At 38.2% G+C, this 17260-nt stretch overlaps 2 protein-coding genes and 1 long non-coding RNA gene across 3 annotated transcripts; 2 read left to right on the top strand and 1 right to left on the bottom strand.

Annotated features, from left to right (window-relative positions):
* Positions 1-3109: 3109 nt before the first annotated feature.
* Positions 3110-9120, top strand: LOC106341694 (eukaryotic translation initiation factor 4G). Its single transcript, XM_013780396.1, has 9 exons — positions 3110-3294; positions 3367-3476; positions 3559-3672; positions 3744-3808; positions 3889-3945; positions 4084-5256; positions 5353-7970; positions 8406-8600; positions 8679-9120. Exons 1-9 carry the CDS (start codon positions 3110-3112, stop codon positions 9007-9009), a joined length of 4848 nt encoding a protein of 1615 aa, XP_013635850.1. The 3' UTR covers positions 9010-9120.
* Positions 9121-9359: 239 nt separating this feature from the next.
* LOC106340669 lies at positions 9360-11747 on the bottom strand. The gene is made up of 4 exons (XR_001269472.1): positions 11610-11747; positions 11379-11472; positions 9960-10096; positions 9360-9873 (listed from the first exon to the last, which is right to left on the bottom strand). It is a non-coding gene; the product is annotated as an uncharacterized LOC106340669 (long non-coding RNA).
* Positions 11748-13823: 2076 nt separating this feature from the next.
* LOC106336738 (pyruvate kinase, cytosolic isozyme-like) lies at positions 13824-15717 on the top strand. The gene is made up of 4 exons (XM_013775667.1): positions 13824-14046; positions 14166-14412; positions 14502-14702; positions 14835-15717. Exons 2-4 carry the CDS (start codon positions 14179-14181, stop codon positions 15546-15548), a joined length of 1149 nt encoding a protein of 382 aa, XP_013631121.1. The 5' UTR covers positions 13824-14046; positions 14166-14178; the 3' UTR covers positions 15549-15717.
* The last annotated feature ends 1543 nt before the right edge of the window (positions 15718-17260 follow it).

Here is a 17260-nt window from a genome sequence, read left to right as displayed (position 1 = left end):
TTATATTTGTCATAGTTGATGTAAATTCATAAAACTTCTATAAATAACTAGTACATATATATAAATATTACAGAAATATTAATTAAAAAAATCTTACACTAAAATATAAAATTATAAATAAAAGTACATAATTAAATATTAAACTGCAAGCAAAATAGTACATTATTTCATAAAATTATTTCCGTAATGCTCTGGTAGTGGATCAACTAGTGCATTTCGAAGTAAGAAATGATTCTCTTTATTTTGTATTTGTAGATTACGAGCCAAAAATTGTTGAAATCGGATATCCTCATAATATACCCGCTGATAGTTTGATATCATCAAACGAAAAAATCCTTGATCTTTTAAACGAAAGTACAACAAGCAAGGAAAAAGGTCATGGGATGATTGAACTACGACTGCAAAATGAAGCAAAAAAGTTAGCTTTTAAAGAAGTAAAAGAAAATAAAATATTGCTAAAAAACTTAGCTTCTATCGATGATGATGTTAATATTCGTGAATACATTCGATCTGAACAAGAAAGAATCGTACGAAAAAGGCGTCAAGAGCAACAACAACAATCATCTTCGGTTACACAAAATTTGTTTGGACAATATTTTGGAGATTTGGGAGGTTCCGGAGCAAATTTACCAAACTATTAGTGTTGTTATAATATTTAAATTTGAGTAATAATTATGTCTTCATGGGTTTTTAATAAGTTTTTATTATGGTTTTTTGTAATATTCTTGTTGTTTAATTCTAGTTTTAAAATATTATAAATCTTGTTTTAAAATTTTTATTTAATTTCATGTGTAAACTTAAATTTATAAAACAAATTTGAATATTTATGAGATATAAAAGTTTTAAGGATTAAAACAAAAAACAAAGAAATATTTAAGAATTATAAATACGATGTATAATTGTAAGGACCAAAATGCAAATAAAAAGATGAAACTTCAAATTTGAAGTTTTGAAGTTTCTTTTTGGAGAGCAAAAAACTCTATATTTGGAGTTATAGAGTTTCTTTTGGAGATGCTTTTATAAACTAACTTAGATCACGTAATGACTCACATCCGTTTATTATCTTACCATATATCAAGATAAGGGGAGTTTATCTTAGATGTTGACTCAGGGATTTCACAATGTCCACTTATACTCGTGTTTTGTTTAAACTTTAACATCTCCCTTCATGCTAGTACTAAACAATACTTTTGAGTAACATTGAATCTTAGTATTATCTCTGTCTGTGTTTGATTTGCTTTCTTTAAAAACTAGTTTACAAATTTTGGCACTTTTATGGAAGCGATTGGCTTTGTTTGTGGGTGCCTACCAGTTGGACACTTGCTTCAGAACTGCATATTAGCTTGCTCCTTGAAGATGTTCTCGGCAACATCTCGTCCTTAGTTCCGACAAATCTAGCCAGGAAAGGGTAAAGAAGAGAGTGATGTGATCCAGGAGACCTTCAAGATATTTGTGGACAGAATGTTAACTTTGCAATGTGTTAGTTTCTGCTATCAAAAAATTCTCTCTAAACTAAAGACAAGGTGTGAATAATACAAATGGAACCAAGATAACAAGATCATCATTTTTCATTACATGCACTTGGCACATATGATAATGTGCATTGGGATGTTCTTAAACATGTATACCGCCATAAAATAGTATAATTAGACTTGCCACATTATATTTCATAAATCAAAATTTCATTGTAAAAATAATGTTATCAGTTTAGATGGGCTTCTCCCGTAAGAACATGTAGCCCACTAAGACCCACTGGTATCATAATGGGTTTCCGTTCTTGTATCAAAGATAAACTTCAGGACCAGGTCATAGAAAAAAATCAAAAATACGTCTACAAGAGATCAAAGATTTTTTCTACCTGCAATACATATATGGAAATGTAGTGTTTTGTTATCATTTTAACAGGCGAAACAAAATAAAACAATTGGATAGATCTGCAAATACTCTTAAAAGTAAATTCTTATGTTCACAAAACACAAAAATATTAAACCACCCAATACAGAAAGAGATTACCTAACTTTCTACTAAGAGTAAGCTTATGCTATGTACGCAACGAATATATATTAACTTATAGCTAAATGCCTAGACCACCTAACCATATGGACAAAGAATGCGTATATATTCAGTTTCAAATGTATGATTTGACGTCTCAGCTTGAAATTAAAAGAAAAATCGTTATATAGCACACTATTTTTAAGAAACCCCTATAAATCGCTAGTTAAACTTAAAATCATAAAGCCTGCATATGGAGCATATCACATACAGATGAATGTTTTTTTGGTTCATTGTAATTTGAACATGTACTTAATTTCTTTTTCCAATATGCCTAGTTTTGTGGTGTACATCGGAGAAGAGTTCTTTCATTGTTTTATTTATTCTAAAAAAACACTGGCTATATTTTCCAAAACAATTTTGTAATTTTAGATTATTATTACAAGTGTGAAAGTATAGACGTTCTTTCTTTCCATACGTGTCATTTGTCATCTCAAATTTAATAAAAGTTATTTCAGTATGCATGTATTTGTTCTTTTATCAAAGCATTTATTTATTTGTTTTTACGTGGAAAATCCAGCATTTGTCAACGCACACTTTATATACAAATACAACCGACATATTAAAAAAAATCTTTCACTTATTATCTGCAATGTTTTTTTTCAGTAAATCAATGAAGGTAAAGATAAACTTTAAATATTTTTATTAAAGAATAGATTTGATTTGATTTTATAATTTGTTTTCAATCTCTCTCGAAATATTTGTAACGAACAGTTTTTATCGCGATCTCCTGAAAGCGCTCTCTAGTTTGATATGTTCTTTGCATTGACCGAAACCAAAGTATTAGGCTACAAGTAAACTTTACAAATTAACACATATACCCCTAAAATCTCAGATTATTTTTCAAAATAGCACCAGACTTTGTTTCACTAAACAATCTCTCTCTCTCTTATATTCCTTTTTTTTGTTTCCCCTTCATCTCTTTCTATTTTCTTGTTCCTAAAATCAAGTCCGTCCAATAAAACCCTAATTTTATCTCCCTCACCATCGTTTCACTCCATCACATAGCTTTAGGATTAGCTTCGAAAAAAACTGCGACGATTAGGGTTTGCTCGAGATGTCCTACAACCAACCACGCCCCACCGATAATCAACAATATCGGCCAACTGGGCGATCCGCCGGCTACCAACAGCAACAGCAACAGCCGCACCGATCTTCCGCCGCCGGTTACGGTAGGGGAGCCGGAGCCGGCGCCAGACCTGCTCCCGCCTCTTCCGCTACTGTCGATCCCTCTAATCGCAGGTATTCAAATCGATTCGATGAGATTTTCAATTTCTCGATATGAAAAGTTTTAACCTTTTTTTTTTTTGTTAGTTTCAAGAAGCCTCAAGGAGGGCAGCATCAGCCTAGGGTGAATCTTCCCCCTGTGAATCACTCAGTTTCTAACAATCACAACGGTCCCAATGTACAATCTCGCTCTCAAGGTATGATCTTTGATGTGGTCCTCTTGTTTTAGTGTGTGATCGTTTTGGTTTAGCTCACAGTTTGTTATATCGTGAGTTACAGGAGCGTCTGGTGAACCGGTGGCCAATTCAACCAGTGGAGCTATTCCAAAGGCTCCTACTTCGCAGTCTCCTGCTGTGAATTCCAAGAGCACCGAGGCTCAGAACACAGTTAAAGGTAGGATGACTGTTTTATTCGCCTGACTAGATTCTCTTGTACATCTTATAAATGTATGTTTTTTTTTTCAGTCTCTGGAGACCCTTCTAAAGCGTTTGCTTTCCAGTTCGGGTCACTTGGTCCTGATTTGATGAAGGTATACGCTTCTGTTGTTCCTTCCTTTTTGTTTGTTTGTTTGATCAATACCTGAATCATCTGCCATGTTGGTTTTTCTAGATTCCTGCTCGAACTAGCTCAGCACCTCCTAATATGGATGAGCAGAAACGTGCACAGGTAGTGTTTTGCATTTGCTATTAATGGGGGCTGTTTCTAGACCACATGATTTTTATTTAGAGACTGAACATTAATTTGATGACTTTTATTCCAGTTTGTCTGAATTTTGCCTTCTCGTTTGTGACACTTTGTTTGCAGATGCAGCAAGCTTCTTTAAAAGCAGCACCGAACGTGCCAGCTTCTGTACCTAAAAATAACTCGCCAAATAAGGCTGCAGATAATCAAGTGATGCGGAAAGAGGGGCGCAATCCATCAAGTGATAAAGCAGATGTGCAAGTCCATCATATGTCCCCTCTAAGCCAAACGCAGAAGTCTCCAATTACGCATATCCGGATGCCTTCGGTCCAGACGCCTTATCAGCAGCATCCGCAGGTTCCTCACCCTGTGCATTTCGGTGCCCCGCCGAATATGCACATGCAGCCTCCCAATGTGGCTCCAACCTCATTTCAGATGCCAATGCCTATGGGATTACCTATGGGAAACACACCTCAGATCCAGCAGCAAGTGTTTTTTCCAAGTCTCTCATCGCACCCCATGCACCATCAGGGTATGATGCATCAGGCGCAGGGACATGGTTTTGCGGGCCCCATGGGTGCTCAGATTCATCCTCAGATGGGCCACGTGGGTGTGGGTATGAGCCCGCAATATCCCCAGCAGCAAGGAGGGAAATATGGTGGGGGACGTAAGACAACACCCGTCAAGATTACACATCCCGACACGCATGAAGAGCTGAGACTTGGTGGACGCGGTGACCCGCATCAAGATGGCCAACCACAAGGTCCTAAATCGCATCCTAACACACCTCCCAGATCACATCCAGTGTCAGCATTTGCTCCACGACCACTTAATGTTATTCAAACCTCTTTTAGCTCCAGTCCCATGATGTATCCTCCAGTTTCTGTACCCTTCAACAGTGGTCCAATGTCATCCGCTCAGGCACCAAGATTTCAATTTTCAGTTGGTGATGGGTCTCAGAGGGTACAGTTTACCAACCAATCTGCTCCACATGTTTCATCTGATTCTTCATCTGTGAAAGCACATGTGACGTCATCTGCTCTGCCTGCACCTGGGAGGGTAACAGTGAAGCAAGCTGCTACTTCTGAAGAAACTAACGTTGCTCTGTCTCAAAAGAAGGCCGAGACAGGTTCATTGGACTCTTTACAGCAGACGAAACCTGGCTCTGTTTCCGCATTATCAAACTCGTCTGCTCCACCAGCAAAGGCACCTGTGGAGACGGTTACAGTTGCAACAAATTCAGTTGAAGATCAAACACAGACGTGTAAGGTGGAACCCTCTCATAATGCAACTGAGGTATGGTACTGTGTTTTGGTTTTAGAAATTCTTCATTAACTTTTTTTCTGTCACCTGGTAACATTACTTTGTTTTTATTGGCGCTGCTTCACCCAGGTTCATGGACAGACTCCGGTATCTGATCTCGAAACAAAAGCCATTGTTGCTAAGGAAAATTCACCACTTCCAGCTACCAATGGGGTTGAGAAGCAAAACGTTCCCGCTTCTGACTCACCAGATACAAAAATTGACAAAACTGCGGAAGACCTAAACTGTGATGAGCGGACTATTTCAGGAAAGCAGGTTGAAGAGTCTCTAATTTCTGATGAGAAACTCGAATCAGTATCAGGCGTGCTTGAGAAGGCGCAGAATGAGGTGGATGGTGCCACAGACATTAGTTCCGACTCTGAGAAAGTAGCAGCTAAAGTTGCCGATGATACAACCTCCGAGCTTCCACATTCTACTCATACTCAGTCATCTACGGTTCCTGTTGGACATTCTAGTAATAGTTTGACATCTACCCCAGCTTCTCTTTCCAAGGATAAACCTGCTTTTGAATCGAACATAAGAAGAACTACTTCTACCAAAGGAAAGAAGAAAATAAAAGAAATTCTTCAGAAAGCAGATGCTGCGGGGACAACTTCTGATCTCTATATGGCTTATAAAGGGCCTGAGGAGAAGAAAGAGATTGCAATGCCTTCGGAGAGCTCTGATGTTTCAAACGAGAAGCTGGCACCTGCCATAGATGTTGTTGAGGCCAGCGTGGATGCTGAACCAGTGAAAAATGAACCGGAAAACTGGGAAGATGCAGCTGATGTTTCCACACCAAAGCTTGAAAGTGTGCAGGGAAATCCAGGTTCCGCAGATGAGGTCAGAGACAGCTGCAGTAATACGGAAAAGAAATACTCCCGCGATTTCCTCCTTAAGTTTGCAGACATGTTTACTGCTCTTCCTGAGGGCTTTGACGTTTCGCCTGATATTGCTAACTCTTTGATATTTGCTAATACGGGTGCGCCTCATCATGAACATGGAAAGGTTATGGATCGGCAAGGTAGTAGTGGTCGACGTCCCATCAATATGGTTGATGATAGGTGGGCGAAGAATCAGGGTTCTCTTCCCTTAGGACATGGAGGTAACTCAGGTTTCCGAACTGGTCAAGGAGGAAACTCAGGAGTTCTAAGAAACCCTCGTATGCAGCAGGGACCGATTATGTCTAGACCGATGCAACCTGTGGGTCCGATGGGCAGAAACGACTTAGACAGGTGGCAACGAGGTTCAAATTTCCAACAGAAAGGGCTTTTTCCTTCTCCGCATACTCCTATGCAGGTGATGCACAGAGCTGAGAGAAAATACCAAGTTGGTACTGTTACAGATGAAGAACAGGCAAAGCAAAGGCAGTTAAAGGGCATCTTGAACAAGCTGACTCCACAAAACTTTGAGAAGCTGTTTGAGCAAGTTAAAGGTGTCAATATTGACAACGTTGTTACGCTTACTGGTGTCATCTCACAGATATTTGACAAGGCTTTGATGGAGCCTACCTTCTGTGAGATGTATGCAGATTTCTGTGTACATTTGTCTGGGGCGTTACCTGAATTAAATGAGGACGGTGAGAAGGTTACCTTCAAAAGATTGCTACTCAATAAGTGTCAGGAGGAATTTGAGAGAGGAGAGAAAGAAGAGGAAGAAGCCAGTAGAGTTGCTGAAGAAGGACAAGTAGAACAAACTGAGGAGGAGAGGGAAGAGAAGAGACTTAAAGTGCGTAGGAGAATGCTCGGTAATATTAGACTTATTGGTGAGTTATACAAGAAGAGGATGTTGACTGAGAAGATCATGCACGCATGCATCCAAAAACTGCTCGGGTATGAACAGGATCCACATGAAGAGAACATTGAAGCTCTGTGTAAACTAATGAGTACGATAGGAGTTATGATCGATCATAGCAAAGCTAAGGCTTATATAGATGGATATTTTGATAGAATGAAGATGCTATCAGGCAAAGAAGAATTGTCTTCTAGGGTGAGGTTCATGTTGATTAATGCCATCGATCTGAGAAAGAATAAATGGCAGGAGAGAATGAAGGTTGAAGGGCCAAAGAAAATAGAGGAAGTGCATAGAGATGCTGCACAAGAACGCCAAACTCAAGCTAAGAGGCTATCACGTGGACCCTCAATGAATGTGTCAGGAAGAAGAGGGCATATGGAGTATAGTCCTAGGGGAGGAGGAGGAGGAATGCTGTCACCTCCGAGTGCCCAAATGGGTGGTTATCATGGACCATCCCAAGGTCGTGGCTATAATAATAATAACCAGGACATTAGATTTGATGAAAGGTCAGCCTATGAGCCTAGGATGGTTCCAATGTCTCAAAGGTCAGTTGGTGAGGAGCCTATTACCTTGGGCCCTCAAGGTGGTCTTGGTCAAGGAATGTCGTTTAGGAAGCCTGCAGTAGTGTCAAATACTATGCAGTCTGATCCTAGGCGACCAGCTGGAGGTTTGAATGGTGTTGGCTCACTAAGACCTGCAAGTCCTGTTACTCACGGACGGTCAAGTCCTCAAGAGCGGGGATCAACTTATGTGCACAGGGAGTTTTCTCGTGCTTCTGATCCGTCATCAGAAGTGTCATCTGCTAGGCAAGTACAGCAAGGACCATCGTCAGCAGTAAACAGCCCTCGAGAAAATTTGTTGTCCGAGGAACGATTACAAGATATGTCCTTGTCTGCCATTAAGGAATATTACAGGTACTATATTTATCCTTCCTATCTGGTCATATGTTTTGTTCATCTTTTAGTCATTGCATACTGCTACATTGAGCATATCACTCACTCGTGAAAAAATCTCAGCAGAGACAATTTGCTTCAGTTAAGGTTTATTCATTTACAGTTAAGAGTACAATTGATTCTTGAAGTAGGTAAACTAGAATTGGTGAAAAAAAACGGAAGATGATCACTTGTTCCTTGATTTTAATAGATTATATATCTGATGAATATGTTAATAAACTGACTGGTAAGTACGCGCTATTTAGTTTTCTACCACATGTGAGTTTTAAGTATGTCTCCTTTTACTTATTATAGTGTTGTTGTTAGTTCCTGTCTGTTCTTTCTGTGCCTATTGTAGTCACCTATTTTAGAAAAGGGTACTTTGGTGAGTTTCAATTACTGTGTGTTCTTGTGCAGTGCCCGAGATGAGAAGGAGATTGGTTTATGCATGAAAGACATAAATTCACCAGCTTTCCACCCAACAATGATTTCTCTGTGGGTTACTGATTCTTTCGAGAGAAAAGACAAAGAAAGAGATCTCTTGGCCAAGCTCCTTGTTAACCTTGTGAAATCTGCTGACAACGTCTTAACCGAAGCCCAACTAGTGAAAGGGTAAGTAAAAGAAATCACTTTGATGATCACTTGTCTTTTTCTTCCTTTAAAAAATCTGTTTGGCTCTTTTGATGACAGGTTTGAAACTGTTTTGACGACCCTGGAGGATGCTGTGAATGATGCTCCAAAAGCAGCAGAGTTTCTAGGCAAAATCTTTGGTAAAAGTGTGACAGAGAAAGTAGTGACATTGGCAGAGATTGGTCGGTTAATACGTGAAGGAGGAGAAGAACCAGGAAGTCTGATGGAGTTTGGGTTAGGAGGTGATGTTCTTGGGAGTGTTTTGGAGACGATAAAGTCAGAAGCAGGAGAAGAAGCTTTTGTTGAGATTCACAGGAGCTCAGGTCTGAGGATTGAAGATTTCAAACCTCCTGCACCTAACCGGTCTAAGATTTTAGATAAATTTACTTAGGCATCCAAAAAATGTATGGAACCATCTTTTGACGGTTCTGTTTCTCTGTCTCTCTTTTTTTTCAAGTGCTTCAACAAACTAATCTGTTAAAAAAGGAGTTTCTCTATTTTATTAATTATAATAGCAAAACCTTCCAAAATGTTTCGTTATAATGACTATAACGCTCAGATATGTCTTCTGCTTGTTTGTTGAGCTTCAGGTGATGTAACATCATCACTCTAGCAAAGCCGTTTGATGACATTTTAAAAGTCAAGTAGATAGTAGAGAGATGAACATTTGAGCATTTTAGCATTTTTTTCCTGGGGTTGTATTTCTTAATACACTGAATATTCAAAAGCGAGCTTCCCTATTCACGTTAGAAACAAGACACGTCCCCATCGCATATGAGATGTGTCTTTACATAAATCCATCATAAAACATACTACATAATCCTGATAACGCATTAACACACAAACTCTTAAGTGTCTCCGTCACATATGAGATGTGTCCTTACATAAATCCATCATAAAACATATGCAATCACTTAAACATACTACATAATCCTGATAGCGCATTAACATACAAAATCCTCGTAGCGCATTAACATACGAACTAGTTCAAGTCAACTAGATCAACTATTTTCTTTTGGTATTTTCCTATGTTCTTCACGCCTCAGAAAACACCAAAACCACAGTCGGTCTCTCATCTGGATTGTCAGATACCATGAGCCTCAACTGCTCAGCTAAAATAGGATGCTTGGTCTCCAATGCTGCAGGCAATATCCCTTCATTTCTCAGTTTGGTTAGAACAACATGCCGCTCCATTGCGGTTTCAAATGGATGCCAAATCTCTAAAGAACACAATTCCTAAACTATATATGTCAACCTGCAACAAAAACATAAATCCCCCTGAGAAAAAAACACTTGCAAAATAAAAGTCGACTAACTTCTACGGACTTTCTACAGATTTACCTTCTGGTCAATATCCTCTGACCCGTTCACTATCTCAGGAGCCAGAAAGAGCGCAGTGCCTAAATATTGTGATTCAACTGAACTTTTAGATGTTGTTCTGATGTTACCAGCCTCATCTTATCCCATGCTGAACGTCACTGGATTTAGGTGAGGGCATAGGTAGGGATGTTAATATGAGCTCAACCTAACAGGGTTAGCCCTAACCCTGCAAACCCATTTGTAACCCTAACCCTCATTTTTTAAATAGAGTTCAAATAGGGTTGGCCCTAATAGGACCAGGGTTTAAATTCTAACCCTTTTATTTTGATTCACACAACTATTATACAATATTTAATAATGTTTTTCATCAAAAAGAACTTAAAGTCGAGTTTTCTCGCCAAAAACTGAACAACGAAATTTTCCGTCGAAACCGCAAAATCGAGTTTTCAACTAAAACAACAAAATCGAGTTTTCCTTCCAAAAACGCAAAATCGAGTTTTTCGTCAAAACTTCGAAATCGAGTTTTCCCGCCAAAAAATCAAAATCAAGTATTTCGCCAAAACCTCAAAATCGAATTTTCCCGTGAAAACGTAAAATTAAGTTTTTCTGGAAAACCCGTAAAACTCAATTTCACGGTTTTGGCGGGAAAACTCGATTTGCCGGTTTTGTAGGGAAAACTCGATATTGCGGTTTTAGTTTTGGCGGAAAAACTCGATTTTGCGGTTTCAGCGGAAAAACTCGATTTTGCAATTTTGGCGGGAAAACCCGATTTGCCTGTTTCGGCGGAAAACTCGTTTTTGCTGTTTCGGCGGGAAAACGCGATTTGCGGTTTTTGCGGTTTTTGCGGGAAAACTCGATTTTGCGGTTTTGGCGGGAAAACTCGATTTTGCGGTTTTTGCGGTTTTTGCGGGAAAACTCGATTTTGCGGTTTTGGCGGGAAAACTCGATTTTGCGGTTTTTGCGGTTTTTGCGGGAAAACTCGATTTTGCGGTTTTGGCGGGAAAACTCGATTTTGCGATTTTGGCGGAAAAACTAGATTTTACGGTTTCGGCGAGAAAACCCGATTTGCCGGTTTCGGCGGAAAACTTGATTTTGTGGTTTTGGTGGAAAAACTCATTAGGTTTTGGCGAAAAAAAACACAATTTTTTTTTTTGACGGAAAAATTTTATTCTTAGTTGTGGAGTAAAAACTCGATTTTGCGATTTTGGGAGGAAAACTTTTGATTTTGATGCTCAACAAATTGGAGGAAAGAATCATATCATATCTTAATTAATCTAGTTTTATCTTTAAAATTTAATAACAAAAATAAATGAAATATTTTTTTCAATTAAATGAGTTAACCCTAGTACCAACCCTAACCCTTGATTATAATAGGGTTAAAATAGGGTTGGGTTAAAATAGGGCTGAGCTTATAATAAACAAAAGAGGGTTGGGCCTAACCCTGTAGTTAACATCCCTAGGCATAGGCATATCTCAAACGTGCTTTCATCTTATCTTCATAGACTTTGGCTCTTTCATATTCTGTTTGGTATAACTGAAGATTAAAACAAAATGTGAGTTGAAGAATCAGAATCAAGCTAAGTCATGAACCTCAAACTTAGATTCAAAATTCCAAATCCAACCTAAGGAAAAATCAAAGACTCTACACAAAACACAAAGAGAGGAACTTACACTGATGATATTCCCATTAGAATGTGGAACATCATCCCCGTTTATACCGCTGATGAAGAAAGATTCTAGGGCTTCCATGAAACATCCGATCTTCTCCTTGCCATCACTCATGGTTTCCGTTTCTTTGTTTTTCTATTGGCGTCGTCCTAGGTCAAAAGGCCAATGGTATATTTTATTATTTCTATTCCCCCCCCCCCCCCCCTATATTTTCTATATTTAACCAGATTTACCCCCAAGTTTTCTATTTCACTATTAACCCCTAACCTACTGAATAAAATCTTAATCTTTAATTTTGCTTTATCTAAATCATCTCTGTTCGGTTTCTCCTATTAATATTGGTTCAAGTGTTTTAAACTTTCTCCATCATGTATATTTTCCAGTCATCTTTTATATTGCAATTGTATTATTATTAAAATGATTGTTATTTTGATTTTATAAACTTATTTTGTGGTAAGAAATAGTTTCTATAGAGGGGACATTTAAAAAGGCTATAATATATCTTAACTTCAGTTTCTATATATACGTTCAATAATTGGCAAGGAATAACACTGGCTGATTGCATTTCATATATCGAAATGATTCCATGTCTTCGGTCAAGTGGATTCAAAATGCAATATGACCACACATTAAAAAAACTTTAATCATTTGCGCGTAGACAGACACAAGTCACATGCATAACTAGGAGTTCTAACGTATTTTCCAAAACGGACTGAACATCGAGCCTCGGTTAGCACAGGTTAGGTGAGCTAGCATCAATTTATATCCTTGAATGATCGGGAAAAATGGTTTTTAATTCCCAGACTATACTATTTGTAATAGGCAATTTAAATACTGAAGTTTTAGTTGCACGTTTTTATTCCCCAATTTAATGATGACTTGGCAAATTAAATATCAAAAAAGTCAGACGTCATAACCCGTTAATATTATATGAAACGACGTTTGTGATTTTCCTTGAAAACAAAGAAATCCCCAAACTGAAACCCTAGATCGAGTGCAGAGAGATTTCCAGCGTGCGTGATGGTGAAGACGTTCACCGGAAGACGAGGAAGAGCACGAAATAAGCTTCAAATCCAAAGGGGTTCATCAAATCCCATAGTTTTTGAAGTTCCAGATGTTTCTTTTCCTCCCACAGTTCAAGAAGGTTTTAAAGTTCCTGAAGTTTCAATAACAACTAAGAAAAAAAGGTAAAATCAGTTCCTTTCATGTTAATAATTCTTATTATTGATTCTTGTAATTGATTCTGTCGCATGATGACTTCTTATTAGGACACGAGATGAAGAAGGTTCTGGATTTGATGAAGAAACAGTGAGACGTGAGGATGAAGAAGAAACAGTGGTACATCGTAATGAACAAGAAGCTATGGACTCGGGTGAGAATTCATATTTTGAGGGAGATGATTGTGAGGTTATTGTTGAAGATATGACTGGATATAAGGAGTCTTAACCGGTGCTGCAGTCAAATGATAATGAGCTTCTCGATGTACCAATTCGTAAAGACGATCATTTTAGAGAAGCTGGCTGTGAAGATGGAAATGAAAACTACTAGGGTAATGAAGATAGTGGCGATGATATCTAGAACGATGATCACATACCGGATCCATTATCAGATGATGACCGTCATGAAGTAGAAGAAGAAGGAAGGCAATTCAAAATTTCTATATAATCTAAATGTATGAATACATAGAACATGGATCATGTGTTCATGTAACACTCGTAACCTAAAATGGAGATTTGTAATAAAACACACACACATTTTCATTTAGCAGGAAAAGAAATTAAGATTAATAACTTTATTGTTTCATTTAGCGTTTTTTGCTATCCAAACACAAATTGTTCTATTTATTATTGCACATTATTTTTCACGGCTTTTCAGATAGATATCAATTTCTTTAAAACTAATACAATTTTTATAAGAAAAAGATACAACTCTTTAAAATTAATCCATTTAAAAAAAAATGTTCTTCAAACGATAAGACTAATTTTTAAATATTTTTTAAGGTTTTAAAAGTAATTGCATTTTTGGCATAAAAAACATAGGATACGATGTGAAGATACATTTTCACAGCCTTCCGATTAAAAAAACACATCATTTTATAATTTGACTTTTTAACACCATTTTATAATTTGAAAACATTTTAAAATTTGTTTCAATTTTATAGTGAAAAGGCCCAAACTTTTAATTTTTTTTTTTTTTTTGGAAAGAAATTTTGTTTTGTTCTCTTGTTTTAATCTTTTTTGGCCCAAGCCTATTCCTATAAATCTTTCCTTTTTCCTTTTTCGTGTGTATCTAAAGATCTGTGGACGGTACCTAACATCCCAAGGTAAAAAAACAAACCTAGCCGCCGTCACAAACGAACGCAGAGAAAAAAGAAGCGTCGCCTAGCACCACCGCGCCTCCGCCGCCCTCCGTGAAACCGTTATCTAGAAGCAAAACAAAGGTTGTTACTTTTCAGACAAGGCAGATCATTTTCTCCGTTGTCTGATTATATATATTTTTTTCCACAAACACAAACTGACAATTCCTCTATTAAAAAAAGAAGCCTTTTTTTTTTTGTAGGGGATTTTTCAGAATGGCGTATGAACAAAAAATTAAGATTGGAGCGGCAAAGACTAAGATGGTGTGGACACTTGGAGCAGCGTCTAGATCAGTTGTGATGATAGAGAAGCTTCTCGAAGCTGGTATGAACATAGCCCGATTCGATTTCTCTGAGGGGTCTCACGCACACCACCAAGAAACTATCATTAATCTCAGAACCGCCATACGGAACACTGGTATCCTCTGCGCCGTCATGCTCGACACAAAGGTCCATACTTTTCTCTCTCTCTCTCTCTCTCTTTTTTGTGTGTTTATAAAAAATATTCACTTTGGGATTATTATTTATATGTTTTATAGGGTCCTGAGATACGAACTGGAGAAGGAGAGACTATTAATCTCCCCACGCTTACACGGAAAGATAAAGTTGATATTGTTCAATGGGGGATTCCGAATAGGATCGACATCATTATTCTGTCCTCTGTTCACAAAGGGTCTGATCTAGACCAAGTCAGGAACTTGCTTGGTATGCACGCAAACAACATCATGCTTATGTCAAAGGTGAGTTAAAAATGGGGACCGATTGATATTATAAATATTCCATCTAGCTATGCTCGTGACCACCCTTTGATCATAAATAATATTTTGATTTCCCTTGAGATTTGATTTCTTGGTAATTAATGACTTTGACAGATTGACAACGAAGAAGCAGCTGCTAATGTGGATGAGATTATGGAGAAAACTGATGCAGTCTTGTTGGCTAGAGGCAGTCCGGGAGTGGATCAGAAAAAGATGATCGACAAGGCTAGTGCACTCGGGATACCGATCGTGACAGCCGTACAGATTCTTGGGGGCCAAACCACCGACGACGACCTCCCCAACGCTGTCCTCGATTGCACCACCGATTGCGTCATGCTCCTAGCCGACGAAGAAGAAGCTCACCCTGACACCGCCTTGCAAAGAATTTCAAGCCTCTGCAAAGAGTTGGAGAGTTCCATCGATTACAAAGCTGTGCAGCAAAAAATAAGGAAAGCTCTTCCGAGACCGTTACAACCCATCACGGCGAGGAAAGCCGCTTACGCCTGTTGGAAGTACCCCAAAGCAAAGGCTATCATTATCACTGCCAAGGCTGCGGTAAATCTTGTGGCCAGGTGCAGGCCGAGCGTTCCTGTTCTCTTGGTTGTTTCGATGTCGGAGTCCTTCAAATGGTGGTCTCATGTGGCCAGTCATGGCTTGGTGTCCCGTGGGATCATTCCGCTGATGGGGGCGGAATCGAAAACGATTGAGGACATGATTAGTTTCGGTGTCCAAGTCGCAAAGAAAGAGGGAATCTGTAATGCTGGAGATTTAGTGGTGGCGCTCCGCGTCCTCAATGGCTGTCCTGTCCTCCAGCCTCTGCATGTTTAGTAGGCGCTTTTCATGAACGATGTGCAACTTTCAAGTTTACTAGTTTAATCTCGGTGTTTGAATAACTGATACTTCAGACGTGTTGGACGCATGTCTGTCTTATCCATCGTTATGTACTATGACAATCTTACTTATAAATTATAAAAAGTATGATGTACTTGTGCTATTATTACCTTTGGCCTCTGTGGTTTACAGATCTTGAACAATGACTTGCAGCTGATTTGTCTTCGTAAAAAGTGAAATCAGATCAGTTGATGAAAGCGTCATAAGGACATCTTTTGCGTTCGACTTCAGTTGCTAGATTTGGCTTCAACTAGCATTAGAAAATACACGGACAGTAAATATTTACTCAACTTTTAAGTTAACTTTCACTCAGAGAAAAATATACGCTTATTTTAACTTTTGGTAGAGTAAACACCATTTACTCCTTTTTTTTTTATTATATCATTTTCTTTTCTATTTCTTTTTAACTTGTCTCTTTTATCTGATGAAGCTTCGTAAGGAGATCTCGTGATCGACTTAATTTGAAGAAAGTTTTTTTTTGAAGAAACTGCCTTGGCATTCTAAGTTGAAATTCCGCTTACTTTGAGTGAAAATGGTTGCAAAATATTTACACCAAAGTAAACGGTTTTGAAGAGTCTTGACTTTAATATTAAACGTTACTTAAGTTGTGTTCCTGTGACTATAGAGCTTCCGTGGATCTCTTGATCTTTTCATGTCAACACACGTCTGTGGATACAACTGGTGCTCGTTGTTGTTGGGGGTGGATTTACATCCTCCCTCAAGTCCCATTACACAATGAGCTAGGTCCATTTTATTATGATGCCCTAGCTTCTTCCTTGTATAAATAAAGAGACATCTCTTTAGCAAGGGATTGATTCTCCTCTTCTTAGATTAATAAACATACTTTCATAAGACATTTGTATATTGAAAATGTTCACTTTACATTTGTATCATTTTTGTAATGAACCTTTACTCAACAAAATCTCATTTATGTTTTTTTCCATTTGATTTCATCCAAAGATTTCTCCTATACCTCAAGAATAATCTTTTATTTTTAGATTCTTTTATTGTATTGATTCAACAAACACTACCAGCATAAACAACATTTTGGGAATGATGAGGAATGATGGTTCCTTATCAAAATTAACAAGGAACAAATTTGCATTTGTTATAAACCATTTAGTGATCGACCCATTTATCAGCCCGTGTAGCAAGACGGGCTAAGCCCATCCGCAGGATCATACTGGTGCCTATCTACTCTTGTGTTTATCTACATTATAGTTGGTGTTTATCTTACGTATTACTAGTCATTATCTAGTTAAGGATAAGTATGATCTCATGTCGATCCAGTACTTAGACCGTCATTACCATATGTATATAAAGACCAGTTGGTCGACCTAATAATACACACAAGTTCTCCTCTTCATTCACAACACGTTATCAGCACGATCTTGTCTCTAAACCCTTCCAAAAATCCACCACCCATAAATCAGAAACCAAACGATCTCTTGCTATTTTCCGGCGACTCCTAAAGCTCTTCCAGTCGCCTCATTTTCTCTCTGTCAGCAACCAGCAGCAGCTCTCTCTCTCCTCACAGACCGTTCAACTCATCACAAAAGGTTCAGGTGTCTTCAGAAAACTCAAAACAAAACCAAAAAGGATTTAAACCCTCAGCCGCATACATACAGCTACATCTAGCCGTATGTCTT

Source organism: Brassica oleracea, chromosome C4, assembly GCF_000695525.1.
Source record: "Brassica oleracea var. oleracea cultivar TO1000 chromosome C4, BOL, whole genome shotgun sequence".
Classification (NCBI taxonomy): domain Eukaryota; kingdom Viridiplantae; phylum Streptophyta; class Magnoliopsida; order Brassicales; family Brassicaceae; genus Brassica; species Brassica oleracea.
This window is presented reverse-complemented; position numbering and strand designations above follow the sequence as displayed.